This window comes from Eubalaena glacialis, chromosome 8, assembly GCF_028564815.1.
Source record: "Eubalaena glacialis isolate mEubGla1 chromosome 8, mEubGla1.1.hap2.+ XY, whole genome shotgun sequence".
NCBI classification, from domain to species: Eukaryota; Metazoa; Chordata; class Mammalia; order Artiodactyla; family Balaenidae; genus Eubalaena; species Eubalaena glacialis.
Genome location: NC_083723.1, coordinates 113704007 through 113726867, shown reverse-complemented (window position 1 = coordinate 113726867; position 22861 = coordinate 113704007). Strand labels below are relative to the sequence as shown.

Below are 22861 nucleotides of genomic sequence, written 5' to 3'. Positions count from 1 at the left end.
GCTCACTTAAAGGATAATTTCTAAGTGTTTATTTTCTGATATTGTTAAAATTCAAAGTTGTATACCTGAGAAAATGAACATCTTCTATATCCTATATATCCATATAGAATATTTGGCCTTTTGTATATACCAAAGCCTGACCTGTGGAGGGAAGGGCAGAGGACTTGGGAAAGAGGGGTTTACACTAACTGATGCTTTCTACGCTTCTCTACTCCAGGTCTACCCCACAACGATGCGCGCTTTGGGGATGGGGACCAGTGGATCCCTGTGTCGCATTGGTGCGATGGTGGCGCCATTTATATCCCAGGTACAGCCCAGGTGTCTCTGTAGGGAGGATATGTCTAAGGGAGGTGGGGAAAGAGGGACCTGGCTCCCTTCAGGTTAAGGGTTTAACCAAGAATTTGTTTACTTGAGTTTCCTTGAGGTGTTGTTTTCCCATTGTCTGGTTAATTTGGCTGGGAAAAGAGGCTAAATTAATGCTTCCAGGCTTCCAGTCAATAGCATGTATTGCATTGCATGCAGGGTTTAGATTTTGCTGGACATTGTTGGGGGAGGATGCAAAAGACATGGATGACACAAGGAGCTGGAGCAGCTGAACGACAGTGAGCTCCAACCCTGACACTGTCAAGGGTGCAATTGAAAACCAGAGCACAGAAGTGCAGGGAGGCTGAACCAGGGTGCAAGGAGGTGGCCCTGGGCAGATTAAGTCCAGCATGTGGACAAACCAGGCACAGGCTGGGAGAAAATCCAGGGGTGATCTGGACCGTTGGATGGGCCCTGTTTCGGGAGAGAAACAGAGGCAGATATGGTGACCCACATGGCCATGGTTCCTCAGAGGGCCAAACAGCTTCCCCCTCTGCCCTGATCATTCTCTTTTGGCCACGAGAAATGGAAATCCACCTGAGCTGGCTGCAGCCAAAGACAAGAGTGAGGCTGGGCCTTGGGTGGGCCTGATCCAGGCAGTGAGGGCTGTCAGGGACCCAGGCTCTGTCCCCCTCACATCTATCTGGGGCCCAGGGCCACTGAGCATTCAGGCTGTACTCCCTCAAGACCACTGTGCTATACTTGTCCACGGACATGGCTGCCCCGCAAATCCCAAACATCTATCCTTAGATCCAGGCACCAGAAGACACCAAAGCCCTCTCTGCATCCCAGAAGGATGCTCTCTCTGGCATCTCACTCGGCTGGGCCTGGTCAGTTGTTCATAGTTGAGCTAAATCAGTTGTGGCCAAGAGTCAGGCTTATGGATGAATGCAACCGGGGAGGAGCAGTTTTCAGAGAAAGGGGGTTGACATGGGCTAAACAGACTGTAATGTGTATCCCTTATAATTTAAAGGGATTTTGCTACCACCCTTATTAAAACTATTTTGGGACTATTTTGCCTACTTAATTAAAAATGAGGGCAGTTTTGGTCTTGCAGTTTTGCTTTTCACAGTTCGTTTGCACTTATTATTTCACCATGTTCGGAAAAGAACATAACAGTGAAAGGCAGCAGGAAAATATTGATCCTATTTCTGGATGATCAGACCGAGGTAGAGTTTATTTTCCAAGCTTTAATTAGGAATAGAGTCTCTTGGTTCTCAACCACTTGGAACATTTTCTCTGGTATTTGTAGGCATTTATCTTTGAGGCCACCCTGCTTTTGGTGACTTTGTGGACCAGAGAATATCTCAACTAGGAGCAGGTCTCCTGGGGCACAGGGCTTTGTTCTGGTTAGCATCCTGCTGGGGGAGTTCTCAACTCTTCACAGTGAAGTCCCCCAACTTTCTATGCCCCCCTCATCTGTAAAATGAAGATAAACAGTAGCACCCACTACGTAGGTTTCCTCTCTGTATTGAATGAGATTAATACATACAAAGCACTGAGCCCAACATTTGACACATAGTAAGCCCTCAATAAGTGTTAGCTAATAACCATAACGATGATCAATAGCATCAAGGCCAAATGCTAAATATTCCAACAAGAGTATTTCTGTTACTGAGAAATATTTAAGTCCAGTTGAGTTATTTCAATCACTATGCAATTGAAATGTTTTGCATTCCTCACCAGGTTTAGGATGGGAAGTTCGAATCTGGGAAGCTTTGTGTTTGCTCGTAGAATATTTGCCTGGGTTTGGAGTGGGGCTTGGTGACACTCTCATGAGCTCATCTGTCAGTGTACCCTTGGACGCGGTTCTCAAGCTTCAGTGCATATCAGAGTTACTAGGGTAACTTGATACCATGAAGATTCCTGGACTTCACCCAGAGATTCTGATTCTGTATATGGGACCATCACCTACAGTTTTAGCAGGAATCCAGAGTGAATCTGACGCTGTTGGTCTGGGGACCAATGAGAGGTGTGGCCATCAGTAAGGAAATTGACTTTACTTTCACTTAATTCTTCTTCTTCCTCCTCTTCCTTCCCTTCCCACTCCCCTTCCCTTTCTCCTCCGCTTTCTTTTGTCCTTCATTTAGGAACTTATTTTGGTGACTCATTCGACAAGTTGTTTTCAGGGTAATTCTCTACAAGTTCTACAGACTGCCTCTTTCACAGTCTGGCAGTTAGAATGCCAAAAAGGACTCCATAAGCTACAATCTATATTTGATAGAGTAGAAGCAAGAATTTATAAGGGAATTCCACACTTCCCCTGCAGGGGGCGCGGGTTTGATCCCTGGTCGGGGAACTAAGATCCTGCATGCCGCGAGGCATGGCCAAAAAAAAAAAAAGAAGAATTTATCCCAGTTCAACGTTCAACCAGCATTTATTGCACGCTTACTCTGTGCCTGGCATTGTTCTCTTTATTTACAGCAGTAAATAAGCCAGACCAGGGTCCAGTGGTGTGCTGGAACTGGCCTGCAGTGGCTTGTGAAAGCTGATTGTTAAATTTTCAGGAAATTACTTTGCAAGCTAGTTGATGTCACGTTGTAGCTTGAAATTAGCACGGTGGTGGTTTTTATCCCATGGCCACAGGCAAATGCTACCATAAGGACTCTTTCTGGAAAGCCTGTTAAACATTTCGCAGCACACCACCACAAGATTCCTGCTCTCAAGAGGCTGACTTTCAAGTTGGGTACTTTACAAATATGCACAAAATTAAGATGATTCAAATTAATTATTTGCGTATCTTAATTATTTGCATATCTGTAAAGCACTCAACTTGAAAGTATGTTGGGAGGCAATGATAATGAGTGAAAGGGATGACAGGCCTTCCTCCCACCCCCTCTTTTGGCTCAAAATTCCTTTACTGAAAGATAAATTGAATTAAAATCCATACATTCCATGAGGGACAGGCCTTTTTAAAAGACAAGGCTTCATATACCCAATATTTTAGAGTAACTATAAATGGAGAGTAGCCTTTAAAAATCATGAATCACTGTATTGTACACCTGTATGTAACTTATGTAATAAAGTACATCAACTGTACTTCAATTTAAAAAAATTATAAAAAGAGGCAAGGCCTCTCTGGGTAGGTGACTTTGGAGTTGAGACCTGAAGTATAAGAAGCTGACAACTTGTAAAGGGTAACAGCATTTCAGGTGGGATGACATCTGGTCCAAAGTCCTGGGGACGGGACGACCTTGGTGTGTTCTCGGAATAGAAAATAGCTGTGATGAGCAAAGTGCAGAGAAGTACAGGGAGAGAGTGTGCCTTGCAGGCATACTTCGGATTTTTTTTCTTAGGAGGAGGGGGAAGTAATTGAAGGGTGTTAAGCAGTGTCATGATCAGTTTTGCAATTTACAAAGAGCACTCTGGTTGCTGAAGAGTGAATTGGCAGGGGATTGGGAGAGGGCAAGGGAGGAACAAGCTTATCGTAAGACTCTAATTTCACATCGCCATGTACTCAAATGAAAAGGGAGATTTCAGAATTCTGGAAAACCATTTCTCTTATAGAGGGAAATATTACATAAAAAATTTTAATTTCTTCCCAGGAAAAAAAAAAAAACTAGACAAGGATGAAAGACAAACCTTTAATTTTCAAGGGTTTCAAAAAACCCTAATTGAATTGTCACAGCTGAACAATGATTTTGTTGTCCTGTTGAATTCCTGACCTTCCCCAGAAGCATGGAAACAATGAATCAATGCATAAGATGATACACAGAACTTCACCAGTTAATGGGAATAAGAAATCTATCCATTTCATAGTTTCATTAGTGATTCCTAGTAAGCAGTAAACTTACTGAGAAACTATGTTGTCCAAGATAAGGTCAGACACTAGTTAAAGTGGTAGGGACAGATTTTGATTAGTAATTATTGCAGTAGGGAAAAAGAGTCCAGTGTGAACTGAATTCAACATTGATTTATACGGAGGTGACTGGGATTTTTAAAGGGAGAAGAGGGAATAGGACAAGGAAGGTCTCAATAGAGAAAGGGAAGTGAAAATCGGCAAAAAGTGGTAAGAGGGGTTGGTCCATGTGAAACCCAGACAGGAGCCCTATCTCCAGGTATCGATCGGAACAAACAGTAAATTTTTTGGAAGCCTTGAGTATGTTCAGGTAGGCACTTTTAAGAGAGCTAGGGTCATCCGAGGGGTGTGGCTTTGAGCTGTTAGAAACTGTTAGTCTTTGTTCAAATCTTTATATACCAAGATTGAGGCCTAGGTGAGAAGCAGCTTAGAAAAGCCTGGCTAGGGTTTGGTCAAGGAGAAAGTTTTTGTCAATGTCAAGTGTGGTTCATAAATACATTTGTGTTTATTGTATTTTCAGTGATTTAAGAGATTTCCAAAAGCAATTTGACCACGTGATTTTTTCTTCTTTCGCACTGAAAACACAAAAATTAAAAACTAGAAATAAAATTTTACTACCCTAATATTTTACTGGAGATAACTGGATATAAATATTTTAATGAAGCCCTTGCAATATATCTAAGCACATGTACATATAAATATGCATATACATTTTACTCAAATATGATCATAGTTATATACTTTTTATTTTTTTAATAGATTTAAAATACTTTATTGGAATTCAGTTGTTAGCATGATATTTATGGTAACATTATTCATAGGGTGATTCTTTCCACTTTAATGAGATCTATTTTTATTTTAATTAATTTTTATATTTTACTGAAGTATAGTTGATTTACAATGTTGTGTTAGTTTCAGGTGTACAGCAAAGTGATTGAGTTATACATATACATATACTCATTCTTTTCCAGATTCTTTTCCCATATAGGTTGTTATAGAATACTGAGTAGATTTCCCTGTGCTATACAGTAGGTTCTTATTGGTTGTCTATTTTATATATAGTAGTGTGTTTATGTTAATCCCAAGCTCCAAATTTATCCCTTCCCCGTTTCCCCTTTGGTAACCATAAGTTTGTTTTCAAAATCTGTGAGTCTGTTTTGTAAATAAGTTCATTTGTATCCTTTTTAAAAATTAGATTCCATATATGAATAATATCATATGATATTTGTCATTCTCTGTCTGAATTACTTCACTTAGTATGATAATCGCTAGGTCCATCCATGTTGCTGCATATGGCATGATTTCGTTCTTTTTTATGGTTGAGTAATATTCCATTGTATATATGTACCACATCTTTATCCATTTCTCTGCCGGTGGACATTAAGGTTGCTTTTATGTCTCGGCTATTGTAAAAAGTGCTGCAATGAACATTGGGGTGCAAGTATCTTTTCTAAAAAAGTTAATTAATTAATTGATTTTTGGCTGAGTTGTGTCTTTGTTGCTGCGCACAGGCTTTCTCTAGTTGTGGCGAGTGGGGGCTACTCTTCATTGTGGTGTGCGGGCTTCTCATTGCGGTGGCTTCTCTTGTGGCGGAGCATGAGCTCTAGGTGCCCAGGCTTCAGTAGTTGTGGCTCGTGGGCTCTAGAGCGCCGGCTCAGTAGTTGTGGCGCACGGGCTTAGTTGCTCTGTGGCATGTGGGATCTTCCTGGACCAGGGCTCAAACCCGTGTCCCCTGCATTGGCAGGCGGATTCTTAACCACTGTGCCACCAGAGAAGCCCCAGGGGTGCATGTATCTTTTCAAATTATGGTTTTCTCTGGATACATGCCCAGGAGTGGGATTGCTGGATCATATGGTAGTTCTATTTTTCGTTTTTAACGAACCTCCATACTGTTCTCCATAGTGGTTATACCAATTTATTTATTTTTATTTATTTAATTGAAGTATAGTCGATTTACAGTGTTGTGTTAATTACTGCTGTACAGCAAAGTGACTCAGTTATACATATGTATACATTCTTTTCCATATTCTTTTCCATTATGGTTTATCACAGGATATTGAATATAGTTCCCTGTGCTATACAGTAGGACCTCATTGTTTATCCATTCTATATATACAAGTTTGCAGCTGCTAATCCCAAACTCCCAATCCATCCCTCCCCCACCCCCTCCCTCTAGGCAACCACCAGTCTGTTCTCTATGTCCCTGATTCTGTTTCTGTTTCATAGATAGGTTCATTTGTGTCATATTTTAGATTCCACATATAAGTGATATCGTATGGTATTTGTCTTTCTCTTTCTGACTTACTTCACTTAGTATGGTAATCTCTAGTTGCATCCATGTTGCTGCAAATGGCATCACTTCATTCTTTTTTATGGCTGAGTAGTATTCCGTTGTATATATGTACCACATCTTCTTTATCCATTCATCTGTTGATGGTCATTTAGGTCGTTTCCATGTCTTGCCTATTGTGAACAGTGCTGCTATGAACATAGGGGTGCATGTATCTTTTTGAATTATAGTTTTGCCTTGATATATGCCTGGGAGTGGGATTGCTAGATTATATGGTAATTCCATTTTTAGTTTACTGAGGAACCTCCATACTGTTTTCCACGGTGGCTGCACCAATTTACATTCCCACCAACAGTGCAGGAGTGTTCCCTTTTTCTCCACACCTCCTCGAGCATTTATTGTTTGTAGACTTTTTGCTGATGGCCATTCTGACCGGTATGAGGTGATGCCTCATTGTAGTTTTGATTTGCATTTCTCTAAAAAATTAGTGATGTTGAGCATCTTTTCATGTGCTTTTTGGCCATCTGGCTGTCTTCTTCGGAGAAATTTCTATTTAAATCTTCTGCCTGAGACTTCCCTGGCGGTCCAGTGGTTAGGACTCTGCACTTCCAGTGCAGGGGGCACGGGTTCGATCCCTGGTTGGGGAACTAAGATCCTGTGTGCAGTGCAGTGCAGCACCTCCACCCCCACTAGATCTGCTGCCCATTTTTCGATTGGGTTGTTTGTTTTCTTGACATAGAGCTGCATGAACTGTTTGTATATTTTGGAGATTAATCCCTTGTTGGTTGCTTCGTTCGCACATTATTTTCTCCCATTCTGTGGGCTGTCTTTTTGTTTATGGTTTCCTTTGCTGTGCAAAAGCTTTTAAGTTTAATTAGGTCCCGTTTGTTTATTTTTGTTTTTATTTCATTACTGTAGGAGGTGGATCAAAAAAGTTATTGCTGCGATTTATGTCAAAGAGTGTTCTGCCTATGTTTTCATCTAAGAGTTTTATAGTGTCTGCCCTTATATTTAGGTCTTTGATCCATTTTGAGTCTATTTTTGCATATGGTGTTAGAGAATGTTCTTTTTTTTTAAATTATTTATTTATTTTTAACATCTTTATTGGAGTATAATTGCTTTACAATGGTGTGTTAGTTTCTGCTTTATAACAAAGTGAACCAGCTATACATATATCCCCATATCTCTTCCCTCTTGCATCTCCTACCTTCCCACCCTCCTTTTTAAATTTTTAAAAATTTTTAATTTTTGGCTGCATTGGGTCTTTGTTGTCGTGTGAGCTTTCTCTAGTTGTGGCGAAGGTGGGCTACTCTTCGTTGTGGAGCAAGGGCTCTAGGCGCATGGGCTTCAGTAGTTGGGGCTCGAGGGTTTAGACTCAGGCTCAGTAGTTGTGGTGCACGGGCTTAGTTGCTCCACGGCATGTGGGATCTTCCCAGACCAGGGCTCGAACCCATATCCCCTGCATTGGCAGGCAGATTCTTAACCACTGCACCACCAGGGAAGTCCCATTAGAGAATGTTCTAATTTCATTCTTTTACATGTAGCTGTCCAGTTTTCCCAGCACTACTTATTGAAGAGACTGTCTTTTCTCCATTGTATATTCTTGCCTCCTTTGTCATAGATTAATTGACCATAGGTGCATGGGTTTATTTCTGGGCTTTCTATCCTGTTCCATTGATTTATATTTCTGTTTTTGTGCCAGTACCATACTTTTTTGATGACTGTTGCTTTGTAGTATAGTCTGAAGTCAGGGAGCCTGATTCCTCCAGCTCTGTTTTTCTTTCTCAAGATTGCTTTGGCTATTCGGGATCTTTTGTGTTTCCATACAAATTTACAATTTCTTTGTTCTTGTTCTGTGAAAAATGCCATTGGTAATTTGATAGGGATTGCAATGAATCTGTAGATTGCCTTAGGTAGTATAGCCATTTGACAATATTAATTTTTCCAACCCAAGAACATGGTATATCTTTCTATCTCTTTGTGTCATCTTTGATTTCTTTCATCAGAGTCCTATAGTTTTCAGAGTACAGGTGTTTTGCCTCCTTAGGTACGTTTATTCCTAGGTATTTTATTATTTTTGATGCAGTGGTAAATGGGATTATTTCCTTAATTTCTCTTTCTGCTCTTTCATTGTTAGTGTATACAAATGCAAGAGATTTCTGTGTATTAAATTTATATCCTGCAACTTTACCAAATTCATTTATGAGCTCTAGTAGTTTTCTGGTAGCATCTTTAGGATTTTCTATATATAGTATCATGTCATCTGCAAACAATGACAGTTTTACTTCTTTTCCAATTTGGATTCCTTTTATTTCTTTTTTATTTTCTGATTGCTGTGGCTAGGACTTCCAAAACTATGTTGAATAAAAGTGGTGAGAGTGGACATCCTTGTCTTGTTCCAGATCTTAGAGGGAATGCTTTCAGTTTTTCACTGTTGAGAATGATTTAGCTGTGGGTTTGTCATATATGGCCTTTAGTATGTTGAGGTAAGTTCCCTCTATGCTCACTTTCTGGAGAGTTTTTTTATTATAAATGGGTGTTGAATTTTGCCAGAAGCTTTTTCTGCATCTATTGAGATGATCATAGTTTTTATTCTTCAGTTTGTTAATGTGGTGTATCACACTGATTGATTTGTGTATATTGAAGAATGCTTGCATCCCTGGGATAAATTCCACTTGATCATGGTGTATGATGCTTTTAATGTATTTTTGGATTTAGTTTGCTAGTATTTTGTTGAGTATCTTTGTGTCTGTGTTCATCAGTGATGCTGGCGTGTAATTTTCTTTTTTTGTAGTATCTTTGTCTGGTTTTGGTATCAGGGTGACGGTGACCTCATAGAATGAGTTTGGAAGTGTTGCTCCCTTTGGAATTGTTGGAAGAGTTTCAGAAGGGTAGGTGTTAACTCTTCTCTAAATGTTTGATAGAATTCACCTGTGAAGCCATCTGGTCCTGGACTTTTGTTTGTTGGAAGTTTTTAAATCACAGTTTCAATTTCAGTACTTGTGATTGATCTGTTCATATTTTCTATTTCTTCCTGGTTCAGTCTTAGGTTCAGTCTCAGTCTTCTACATTTCTAAGAATTTATCCATTTCTTCTAGGTTGTCCATTTTATTGGCATATAGTTGCTTGTAGTAGTCTCTTATGATCCTTTGTATTTCTGTGGTGTCAGTTGTAACTTCTCCTTTTTCATTTCTAATTTTATTGATTTGAGTCCTCTCCCTGTCTTTCTTGATGAGTCTGGCTAAAAGTTTATCAATTTTGTTTATCTTTTCAAAGAACCAGCTTTAATTATTTATTTATTTATTTTTAAAATTTTCTGTATATATTTAATCTCCAGTCTCGTTCAACTGCTACACAGTCTTTGTCACACATTTAACAGATATTTATTGAGTTTCTACTATGTACCAGACTCTGTGCTAGAAGAATTCAGACACATTGATTTGATTGATTGGATTTCAAAAAGCTTAGAGTACAGTGGGCATCCAAAGGTTTGATATACATAAAACTTCTTAATAAGGCACTATCATTCTACAATTTTTTCTCAGTTTCTAAATTTGGAGTCTTTTTTTTTTTTAATTAAATATTTATTTTATTTATTATCATTTTTATTTTTGGCTGCATTGGGTCTTTGTTGCTGTGTGCGGGCTTTCTCTAGTCGCGGCGAGCGGGGGGCCACTCTTTGTTGCGGTGCGCGGGCCTCCCATTGCAGTGGCTTTTGTTGCGGAGCACGGGCTCTAGGTGTGCGGGCTTCAGTAGTTGTGGCTCAGTAGTTGTGGCTCGCGGGCTCCAGAGCACAGGCTCAGCAGTTGTGGCGCATGAGCTCAGCCGCTCCGCGGCATGTGGGATCCTCCCGGACCAGGGCTCGAACCCGTGTCCCCTGCATTGACAGGCGGACTGCCAACCACTGCGCCACCAGGGAAGCCCCCTGGAGTCTTTTTAATACTTGGGGAATGACCAAATTAACCAATAGCACTATGATGCTGAAAGCACTTACATTATAAAAAATATACATAATTATTCTGTAATTTATTATAAGGGAAGTATGCAGGGCATTTGCTTAATTATTATTTTAATAGAGTACTTTGCCCATTTAGGGAGTTAAATTTAAAATATCATGATAAAATCATAATAATTATGACATTTAGGTAACCGCACCTAGACCTATAACTTCAAATAAAATCAGTGACTCCCAAATGTGTATTTTTGGCCAACAGCTTGTTTCTGAGTTTCAGAAACTTGAAACCAATGCCCTGCTATACATTTCTACCTAAGTATCCCTTAAGTACTTCAAATTCAAAAGGTTCATATATAAACACAATATTTTCTCTTACAGAGCTGCTTTACCCTCAGTACGTTTTAGATTAGTTATTCAACCCAGTCCCAAGAGTTAACCTAATCCCCTGCTTCATATTTTTTTTCATACACGCACACTGTATTTTATTTTTACAAGAGATAAATAAACTGACACCAAGCATTGTAAATGGATGACCACAACAAAAGCAACCATGATTGCAATTACCAAACACGAAACACACTCATACTATGTCATAATATTGACATTCAGTCCAGTAATCCTCCACTGTAACAGCTCCTTTATTTTACAGTGAAAATTGATTTGTGTATTTTTTGCCTCTGAGTCCTTGTGGGATTTTTTTTTTTTATTCAAACAGAAAGTCACAAAAATTATAATCATCCTCATCAGTTCACTCAGTCCCATGTAATTAATTTTTTTATCTTGATCTTTTGTTAGCACTTTTATGAATTCATCAGTTTTCCATTAGAGTTCTGAAAATGCTTATTCATTCAGTTCAGCAGTATAGTCAGTTACCAGAAACCTGTACTTGTCAGAGTCTTTTCCATGAATTCCTTGAAGATGAAACCCTTTTATAGGAACATTTTTGCAAAAGCATCAGAGTACACCCAGAACTGTCTGTAAATGACAAAAGACTTAAAAATGACCATGGTTAAAGATTTGATGAAAGTTCATAATAATGCAATTGACAAGGAAATTTAGTTATTTCTGAGATATACATCTTAAAGTAATAACTAGAATTATGACTTATAACATTATACCAGAACATATAAGATTTTTAGAAATTTCATGTAATGTCTGAAACATTTATATTAACATATTTCCATACAAATAACCCAAAGAAAGTTTAGTATTAGTTGTGTTTTTTGTTTGTTTGTTTGTTTGTTTATACTGCAGGTTCTTATTAGTCATCAATTTTATACACATCAGTGTATACATGTCAATCCCAATCGCCCAATTCAGCACACCGCCATCCCCACCCCACCGCGGTTTTCCCCCCTTGGTGTCCATACGTTTGTTCTCTACATCTGTGTCTCAACTTCTGCCCTGCAAACCAGTTCATCTGTACCATTTTTCTAGGTTGCACATACATGTGTTAATATACGATATTTGTTTTTCTCTTTCTGACTTACTTCACTCTGTATGACAGTCTTTAGATCCATCCACGTCTCAACAAATGACTCAATTTCATTCCTTTTTATGGCTGAGTAATATTCCATTGTATATATGTACCACATCTTCTTTATCCATTCATCTGTCGATGGGCATTTAGGTTGCTTCCATGACCTGGCTATTGTAAATAGTGCTGCAATGAACATTGGGATGCATGTGTCTTTTTGAATTATGGTTTTCTCTGGGTATATACCCAGTGGTGGGATTGCTGGATCATATGGTAATTCTATTTTTAGTTTTTTAAGGAACCTCCATACTGTTCTCCATAGTGGCTGTATCAATTTACATTCCCACCAACAGTGCAAGAGGGTCCCCTTTTCTCCACACCCTCTCCAGCATTTGTTGTTTGTAGATTTTCTGATGATGCCCATTCTAACTGGTGTGAGGTGATACCTCATTGTAGTTTTGATTTGCATTTCTCTAATAATTAGTGATGTTGAGCAGCTTTTCATGTGCTTCTTGGCCATCTGTATATCTTCTTTGGAGAAATGTCTATTTAGGTCTTCTGCCCATTTTTGGATTGGGTTGTTTGTTTCTTTAATATTGAGCTGAATGAGCTGTTTATTTATTTTGGAGATTAATCCTTTGTCCGTTGATTCGTTTGCAGATATTTTCTCCCATTCTGAGGTTTGTCTTTTCGTCTTGTTTATTGTTTCCATGGCTGTGCAAAAGCTTTGAAGTTTCATGAAGTCCCATTTGTTTATTTTTGTTTTTATTTCCATTACTCTAGGAGGTGGATCAAAAAAGATCTTGCTGTGATTTATGTCAAAGAGTGTTCTTCCTATGTTTTCCTCTAAGAGTTTTATAGTGTCTGGTCTTACATTTACTCTTGAATCCATTTTGAGTTTATTTTTGTGTATGGTGTTAGGGAGTGTTCTAATTTCATTCTTTTACAGGCAGCTGTCCAGTTTCCCCAGCATCACTTATTGAAGAGACTGTCTTTTCTCCATTGTATATCTTTGCCTCCTTTGTCATAGATTAGTTGACCATAGGTGCGTGGGTTTATCTCTGGGCTTTCTATCTTGTTCCATAGATCCATGTTTCTGTTTTTGTGCCAGTACCATATTGTCTTGATTACTGTAGCTTTGTATACAAAACTTTGTATACTATACAGTATAGTCTCAAGTCAGGGAGTCTGATTCTTCCAGCTCCGTTTTTTTCCTTCAAGACTGCTTTGGCTATTCGGGGTCTTTTGTGTCTCCATGCAAATTTTAAGATGATTTGTTCCAGTTCCGTAAAAAATGCCATTGGTAATTTGATAGGGATTGCATTGAATCTGTAGATTGCTTTGGGTAGTAGAGTCATTTTCACAATATTAATTCTTCCAATCCAAGAACATGGTATATCTCTCCATCTGTTGGTATCATCTTTAATTTCTTTCATCAGTGTCTTATAGTTTTCTGCATACAGGTTTTTGTCTCCCTAGGTAGGTTTATTCCTAGGTATTTTATTTTTTTTCTTGCAATGGTAAATGGGAGTGTTTCCTTAATTTCTCTTTCAGATTTTTCATCATTAGTGTATAGAAATGCAAGAGATTTCTGTGCATTAATTTTGTATCCTGCAACTTTACCAAATTCATTGATTAGCTCTAGTAGTTTTCTGGTGGCATTTTTAGGATTCTCTATGTATAGTATCATGTCATCTGCAAAAAAACAGATGACAGTTTTAAAATTCTTCTTTTCCAATTTGTATTCCTTTTATTTCTTTTTCTTCTCTGATTGCCGTGGCTAGGACTTCCAAAACTATGTTGAATAATAGTGGTGAGAGTGGACATCCTTGTCTCGTTCCTGATCTTAGAGGAAATGCTTTCAGTTTTTCACCGTTGAGAATGATGTTTGCTGTGGGTTTGTCGTATATGGCCTTTATTATGTTGAGGTAGGTTCCCTCTATGCCCACTTTCTGGAGGGTTTTTAACATAAATCAGTGTTGAATTTTGTCAAAAGCTTTTTCTGCATCTATTGAGATGATCATATGGTTTTTATTCTTCAATTTGTTAAGATGGTGTATCACATTGATTGATTTGCGTATATTGAAGAATCCTTGCATCCCTGGGATAAATCCCACTTGATCGTGGTGTATGATCCTTTTAATGTGCTGTTGGATTCTGTTTGCTAGTATTTTGTTGAGGATTTTTGCATCTGTATTCATCAGTGATATTGGTCTGTAGTTTTCTTTTTTGTAGTATCTTTGTCTGGTTTTGGTATCAGGGTGATGGTGGCCTCATAGAATGAGTTTGGGAGTGTTCCTTCCTCTGCAATTTTTTGGAAGAGTTTGAGAAGGATGGGTGTTAGCTCTTCTCTAAATGTTTGCTAGAATTCACCTGTGAAGCCATCTGGTCCTGGACTTTTGTTTGTTGGAAGATTTTTAATCACAGTTTCAATTTCATTACTTGTGATTGGTCTGTTCATATTTTCTGTTTCTTCCTGGTTCAGTCTTGGAAGGTTATACCTTTCTAAGAATTTGTCCATTTCTTCCAGGTTGTCCATTTTATTGGCATACAGTTGCTTGTAGTAGTCTCTTTAGTAACGTATTGTTTAGCCTCCATGCGTTTGTGGTTTTTACGGTTTTTTCCCTGTAATTCATTTCTAATCTCATAGCATTGTGGTCAGAAAAGATGCTTGATATGATTTCAGTTTTCTTAAATTTACTGAGGCTTGATTTGTGACCCAAGATGTGATCTATCCTGGAGAATGTTCCGTGCACACTTGAGAAGAAAGTGTAATCTGCTGTTTTTGGATGGAATGTCCTATAAATATCAATTAAATCTATGTAGAACTAGCTTTTAGTTTCATTGATCTTTTCTATTGTTTTGTTCATCTCTGTTTCATTTATTTCTGCTCTGATCTTTATGATTTCTTTCCTTTTACTAACTTTGGGTTTTGTTTGTTCTTCTTTCTCTGGTTGTTTTAGGTGTAAGCTTAGGGGCTTTTTTTGAGCTTTTTCTTGTTTCCTAAGGTAAGATTGCATTGCTATAAACTTCCCTCTTAGAACTGCCTTTGCTGTGTCCCATAGGTTTTAGATCATAGTGTTTTCATTGTCATTTGGCTCTAGGTATTTTTTTATTTCCTCTTTGATTTCTTCAGTGATCCATTGGTTGTTTAGTAACATGTTGTTTAGCCTCCATGTGTTTGTGTTTTTTACAGTTTTTTTTTTCCTGTAATTGATTTCTCATCTCATAGCACTGGGGTCAGAAAAGATGCTTACTGTGATTTCAATTTTCTTAAATTTACTGAGGCTTGATTTGTGTCCCAAGATGTGATCTATCCTGAAGAATGTTCCATGTGCACTTGAGAAGAAAGTGTACTCTGCTGTTTTTGGATGGAATCTTCTATAGATATCAATTAAGTGCATCTGGTCTAATGTGTCATTTAAGGTCTGTGTTTCCTTATTGATTTTCTGTCTGGATGATCTATCCATTGCTGTAAGTGGGGTGTTAAAGTCCCCCACAATTATTGTATTACTGTTGATTTCTCCTTTCCTGGCTGTTAGCATTTGCCAACCCCTGCCTTCTCAGGAGATCCTCCAAGACCCGCAGGTAGGTCCAGCCCAGGATCCTATGGAGTTACTGCTTTGTGTTGGGTCCCAGTGTATTAGAACCCTTGTGAGTGCCCTCCAAGAGTGGAGTCTCTGTTTGCCCCAGTCCTGTGAAGCTCCTGTACTCAAGCCCCACTGACCTTCAAAGCCAACTGCTCTGGGGGCGTTCCTCCTCCCAGTGCCAGACTCTCAGGCTGGGGAGCCTGATGTGGGGCTCAGAACTCTCTTGTGGGAAAATCTTTGTGATATAATTTTTTCCAGTTTGTGAGTTGCCCACCCAGTGGGTATGGGATTTGATTATGTCATGAATGCACCCCTCCTATGGTCTTGTTGTGGATTTTTTTTGTCTTTGAATGTACAGTATCTTTTGTTGGTGGGTTCCAGTCTTTTCTGTTGATTGTTGTTCAGTAGTTAGTTGTGATTTTGGTGTTTTCAGGAGAGGGGTGAGCTCAAAGTCCTTCTACTCCGCCATCTTGTCCAGAATCAAGGGGCTGCTCTTAGTTTGGATGCTTGCTGCCTCTTTCATCAGTGTGTGCTGGCCGTTATCCACTTGATATGGGGTGTGCAGGTGTGGTGGCCCTTGTGCAGTCCTAGGATGGTGGGGGCAGCACTTGGCGCCTGCTTGAAGGTCTCATAGTGGCAGCTGTGGCCAGTGCACTCCCGGGACAGCAGGGGCAGGGCTTGGCACCTGCTTGTGGATCTCCTAGTGGTGGCTGTGGTCCGTACACTCCCGGGATGGGAGGGCAGTGCTTGGCACCTGCTCACATGTCTCATAGTGGCAGCTGCGGCCAGTGCACTTCTGGGACAGCAGGGGCAGGGCTTGGTGTCTGCTTGTGGGTTTCCTAGGGGTAGCTGCAGTCCGCACACTCCTGGGATGGGAGGGCAGTTCTTGGCACCTGCTCACGGGTCTTGTAGCGGTGGCGGTGACTTATGCCCTGCTCCTGTTGGCAGTGTCTTGTTGCCTGAGAATGCTCATAGGGAAAGAAGCTCTTATGGTGGTCCTGCCCCTCTCCTTGTGCACCCCCCAATAATGGCATCTTGCCTCTCTGGTGTGCCCAGGCTTCTTCTGTGTACACCCTCAGTTGCCACAGTCCAGCCTCTTCAGGCTGTCTCTGCACAGCCAACCCCAGTCCAACCCCTGGGTCTGGACTCTGAAGCCTGAGCTTCAGCACCCAGCCCCCACCTGCAGCAACAGGTGAGTGTCTCAGCCTGGGGAGTGCAAGATGGCAGTGCTGACCTTCTGTGCAAGTTACTTTCTGTTTTGCCTTCCACAAACCAGTTTCTGCGCTCTCCTCCAAGGCTCTGAAGCTCCCCCTCCATCCAGGCTGATCTTCCCCACCACTGAGGGGGCTTCCCAGGGTGTAGGAACCTTTCCTTCTTCACAGCTCCTTCCCTGGGGTGCAGGCCCCATCCCAATTCCTTTCTTTTTCTTTTTCCTTTTTTCCTACCTGGTTACATGGAGGTTTCCTTGCCCTTTTGGGCAAGAAGTCTGAGGTCTTCTGCTGGTGTTCTGTGTTAATCCTTCTACTTGTAGATCAATTTTTAATGTTTTTGTGGAAGAAGGTGAGCTCCATGTCCTACTCCTCCACCATCTTGATCCCATCTCCATATACTTTTTAAATTGAGATATAACTGACATATAATGTTATATTAATTTCAGGTGTACAGCATAGTGGTTCCATATATGTATGTATTACAAAATGATCACAATAAGTCTAACATCCATCACCATACATACACATTTTTCTTTTCTTGTAATGAGAACTTTTTTTTTTTTTTTAAAGAAAGTGTTTCCTTTTATTCACTATCTCTAACATGTCCAGACCATTCCAGTTGAAAACAGATCACCACCCTTTCTCAGCTACTTAGTAACTAAGAGCAGTGAATAAAATCCACACAAAAGGTCAGAAAAATTCACCACATTACCATCAAATCAGAACACCTGATTATTGTCAGATTATTTAAGAAGACTGATCAGAAATAAAATATCACAAATGAGGTCTTTTATTTGTCACCATTAAAAGTCTGATTTTTAAACAGATTCCTGGACTGGTGGCTCATATCCATCAGCTCATTCAACTTTAGCACCTGTCTCGTCCCCAGTAGCTTTTCCAGAACTACTACCTTCACCATGTAGCTCCATGAGTTTTCCCAATTCGAACTTGGGCTTCTTCAGCATTTTTCCTTTTCTAACAAAGACATCATGGAGTGGATAAATAGATTGGCAGGCCTTTTCTATGTCTTTTCCAATGCTGTCTGGAATCAATTTATTGACCACCTCTTTCAAGTCATTTGTCTGCACCTCTCGGGTCATGATTTCCATCACCTTCTTGCGGATCTGGCGGACCTGCTGGTGCTGGGCATAAGAGGTCTTCCGAATCTGATTGTTGCGTTTTTTAGTAAAACCCACACAGAAGAGACGAAGCAAATATCCATCGGTAGTCTTGACATCAACGTGAGCTTCAGTCATGGTCTGCCACTTTTGACCATGGAGCACATTTTGTCACGGGTAAGATCCATGCCATGGAAATTAGTCAGGCAGTTTTTGCCCTGAACATCCTCAGTAATAAGCTTGAATTTTCTAAATGCAACTTCATCATTCTGCAGATCAGCCAGGCTCACTTCAAACACACGACCTTTGAGGCCATCAGATGCGATTTTGGTTCCTTGAGTTCTTGTGACTAGTGTTTTCCCAATATTTCTTATATTGAACATAGCTGGTGCTTTCACATCATACCAATCTTTCTTAGAAAATGGGTCAACCACTTTCTTCTTGGCTCCCTTTTTACCGCCTTTCGTAAGGCGCTTGTTCTTTCCGACCGCCATAGTGCTGCTCCGAGAGCCAAAAGGCGTAATGAGAACTTTTAAGATTTATTCTCTTAGCAACTTTCAAGTATATAATACAGTATTAACTATAGTCACAATGCTGTACCATACATCCTGAGGACTTATTTATTTTACAACTGGAGGATGTGTACCTTTTGATCCCCTTCACCCATTTCACCCCCACCCCTGCTGCTGGCAACCACCAATCTGTTCTCTGTACCTGTGACAGTGTTTGTTTGTTTTAGATTCCACATAAGTGAGATGATACAGTATTTGTCTTTCTCTATCTGGCTTATTTCACTGAGCATAATGCCCTTAAGGTCCATCCATGCTGTTGTAAGTGCCAGGATTTCCTTCTTTTTTATGGCTGAATAATACTCCACTGTATATATATACATACCACATTTACTTTATCCATTCATCCACTGATGGACACTTAGGTTGTTTCCATGTTTTGGCTGTTGCAAATAATGCTGCAGTGAACATGGGAGTGCAGATATCTCTTCAAGTTAGTATTTTTGGTTCTTTCGGATAATTACCCAGAACTGGAATAGCTGGATCATATGGTAGTTCTATTTTTAATTTTTTGAGGAACTGCCATACTGTTTTCCATATTGGCTGCACCAATTTATATTCCCACTATTGGTGAATGTGGGGTCTTAAAGTTCAAAAGTGTTCCCTTTTCTCCACATCCTTACCAACTCTTGTGATCGCTTGCCTTTTTGATAATAGCTATTCTAACAGGTGTGAAGTGATATCTCACTGTGGTTTTAATTTTCATTTCCCTGATGATTAGTGATATTGAGTAGATTTTCACATACCTGTTGGCCATCTGTATGTCATCTTTGGAAAATTGTCTCTTCATGTCCTCTGCCCATTTTTACATTGAATTGTTTTCTTGTTATTGAGTTGTATGAGTTTTTTAATATTTTGGATATTATTCATTCATTCATTGGTGAATGTGGGGTATTAAAGTCCCCTACTATTACTGTATTGACATCTATTTCTCCCTTTAGATCTGTTAATATTTGCTTTGTATATTTAGGTGCTCCTGTATGGGGTGCATAAGTATTTACAAATGTTATATATTCTTGTTGGATTGACCCTTTTATTATTATGTAATGACCTTCTTTGTCACTTAAAGTCTATTTTGTCTGACAAAAGTATAGCTACCCTAGCTTTCTTTTTGGTTTCCATTTGCATGGAGTATCTTTTTTCATCCTTTCACTTTCAGTCTGTGTGCATCCTTACACCTGAAGTGAATCTCTTATAGGCAACATATAGATGGGTCTTGTTATTTTTTGAAAAATCCATTGTCACTCTGTCTTTTTTTTTTTCACACACACACAGTGTATTTTATTTTTACAAGAGATAAATAGACTGACACCAAGCATTGTAAGTGGATGACCACAACAAAAGCAACAATGATTGCAATTACCAAACACGAAACATACTCATACTATGTCATAATATTGACATTCAGTCCAGTAATCCTCCACTGTAACAGCTCCTTTACTTTGCAGTGAAAATTGATTTGTATATTCTTTGCCTCTGAGTCCTTGTGGGATTTTTTTTTTTAATTCAAACAGAAAGTCACAAAAATTATAATCATCCTCATCAGTTCACTCAGTCCCATGTAATTAATTTTTTTTCATCTTGATCTTTTGTTAGCACTTTTATGAATTCATCAGTTTTTCATTAGAGTTCTGAAAATGCTTATTCATTCAGTTCAGCAGTACAGTTACCAGAAACCTGTACTTGTCAGAGTTTTTCTATGAGTTCCTTGAAGATGAAACCCTTTTATAGGGACATATTTGCAAAAGCATCAGAGTACACCCAGAACTGTCTGTAAATGAAAAAAGACTTAAAAATGACCACGGTTAAAGATTTGATGAAAGTTCATAATAGTGCAATTGACAAGGAAATTTAGTTATTTCTGAGATATACATTTTAAAGTAATAACTAGAATTATGACTTATAACATTATACCAGAACATATAAGATTTTTAGAAATTTCACGTAATATCTGAAACATTTATATTAACATATTTCCATACAGATAACCCAATGAAAGTTTAGTATTAGTTGTTTTGTTTGTTTGTTTGTTTATACTGCAGGTTCTTATTAGTCATCAATTTTATACACATCGGTGTATACATGTCAATCCCAATTGCCCAATTCAGCATACCACCATCCCCACCCCACCACGGTTTTCCCCCCTTGGTGTCCATATGTCTGTTCTCTACATCTGTGTCTCAACTTCTGCCCTGCAAACCGGCTCATCTGTACCATTTTTCTAGGTTCCACATACATGCGTTAATATACGATATTTGTTTTTCTCTTTCTGACTTACTTCACTCTGTATGACAGTCTCTAGATCCATCCATGTCTCAACAAATGACTCAATTTCGTTCCTTTTTATGACTGAGTAATATTCCATTGTATATATGTACCACATCTTCTTTATCCATTCGTCTGTCGATGGGCATTTAGGTTGCTTCCATGTCCTGGCTATTGTAAATAGTGCTGCAATGAACATTGGGGTGCATGTGTCTTTTTGAATTATGGTTTTCTCTGGGTATATGCCCAGTAGTGGGATTGCTGGATCATATGGTAAATCTATTTTTAGTTTTTTAAGGAACCTCCATACTGTTCTCCATAGTGGCTGTATCAGTTTACATTCCCACCAACAGTGCAAGAGGGTTCCCTTTTCTCCACACCCTCTCCAGCATTTGTTGTTTGTAGGTTTTCTGATGATGCCCATTCTAACTGGTGTGAGGTGATACCTCATTGTAGTTTTGATTTGCATTTCTCTAATAATTAGTGATGTTGAGCAGCTTTTCATGTGCTTCTTGGCCATCTGTATGTCTTCTTTGGAGAAATGTCTATTTAGGTCTTCCTCCCATTTTTGGATTGGGTTGTTTGTTTCTTTAATATTGAGCTGAATGAGCTGTTTATAGATTTTGGAGATTAATCCTTTGTCCGTTGATTCGTTTGCAGATATTTTCTCCCATTCTGAGGGTTGTCTTTTCATCTTGTTTGTGGTTTCCTTTGCTGTGCAAAAGCTTTGAAGTTTCATTAGGTCCCACTTGTTTATTTTTGGTTTTATTTCCATTACTCTAGGAGGTGGGTCAAAAAAGATCTTGCTGTGATTTATGTCAAAGAGTGTTCTTCCTATGTTTTCCTCTAAGAGTTTTATAGTGTCCGGTCTTACATTTAGGTCTCGAATCCATTTTGAGTTTATTTTTGTGTATGGTGTTAGGAAGTGTTCTAATTTCATTCTTTTACATGTAGCTGTCCAGTTTTCCCAACACCACTTATTGAAGAGACTGTCTTTTCTCCATTGTATATCTTTGCCTCCTTTGTCATAGATTAGTTGACCATAGGTGTGTGGGTTTAACTCTGCGCTTTCTATCTTGTTCCATTGATCTATATTTCTGTTTTTGTGCCAGTACCATATTGTCTTGATTACTGTAGCTTTGTAGTATAGTCTGAAGTCAGGGAGTCTGATTCCTCCAGCTCCGTTTTTTTTCCCTCAAGACTGCTTTGGCTATTCGGGGTCTTTTGTGTCTCCAAACAAATTTTAAGATGATTTGTTCTAGTTCCGTAAAAAATGCCATTGGTAATTTAATAGGGATTGCATTGAATCTGTAGATTGCTTTGGGTAGTAGAGTCATTTTCACAATATTGATTCTTCCAATCCAAGAACATGGTATATCTCTCCACCTGTTGGTATCATCTTTAATTTCTTTCATCAGTGTCTTATAGTTTTCTGCATACAGGTCTTTTGTCTCCCTAGGTAGGTTTATTCCTAGGTATTTTATTCTTTTTGTTGCAATGGTAAATGGGAGTGTTTCCATAATTTCTCTTTCAGATTTTTCATCATTAGTGTATATAAATGCAAGAGATTTCTGTGCATTAATTTTGTATCCTGCAACTTTACCAAATTCATTGATTAGCTCTAGTAGTTTTCTGGTGGCATCTTTAGGATTCCCTATATATAATATCATGTCATCTGCAAACAGTGACAGTTTTACTTCTTCTTTTCCAATTTGTATTCCTTTTATTTCTTTTTCTTCTCTGATTGCCGTGGCTAGGACTTCCAAAACTATGTTGAATAATAGTGGTGAGAGTGGACATCCTTGTCTCGTTCCTGATCTTAGAGGAAATGCTTCCAGTTTTTCACCATTGAGAATGATGTTTTCTGTGGGTTTGTCATATATGGCCTTTATTATGTTGAGGTAGTTTCCCTCTATGCCCACTTTCTGGAGAGTTTTTATCATAAATGGGTGTTGAATTTTGTCAAAAGCTTTTTCTGCATCTATTGAGATGATCATATGGTTTTTATTCTTCAATTTGTTAAGATGGTGTATCACATTGATTGATTTGCGTATATTGAAGAATCCTTGCATCCCTGGGATAAATCCCACTTGATCGTGGTGTATGATCCTTTTAATGTGCTGTTGGATTCTGTTTGCTAGTATTTTGTTGAGGATTTTTGCATCTGTATTCATCTGTTGATATTGGTCTGTAATTTTCTTTTTTTGTAGTATCTTTGTCTGGT

At 39.0% G+C, this 22861-nt stretch overlaps 1 protein-coding gene and 1 pseudogene across 1 annotated transcript in view; one reads left to right on the top strand and one right to left on the bottom strand.

Moving 5' to 3' along the window:
• SVOPL (SVOP like) overlaps positions 1-22861 on the top strand; it is a 77513-nt gene that overhangs the window by 38210 nt on the left and 16442 nt on the right. Inside the window, exon 14 of the mRNA XM_061198792.1 lies at positions 218-307. Within this exon, the coding sequence (XP_061054775.1) occupies positions 218-307 (90 nt within the window). The remainder of the gene's footprint in view (positions 1-217; positions 308-22861) is intronic.
• Positions 17499-18303, bottom strand: LOC133096486 (small ribosomal subunit protein eS1-like; annotated as a pseudogene).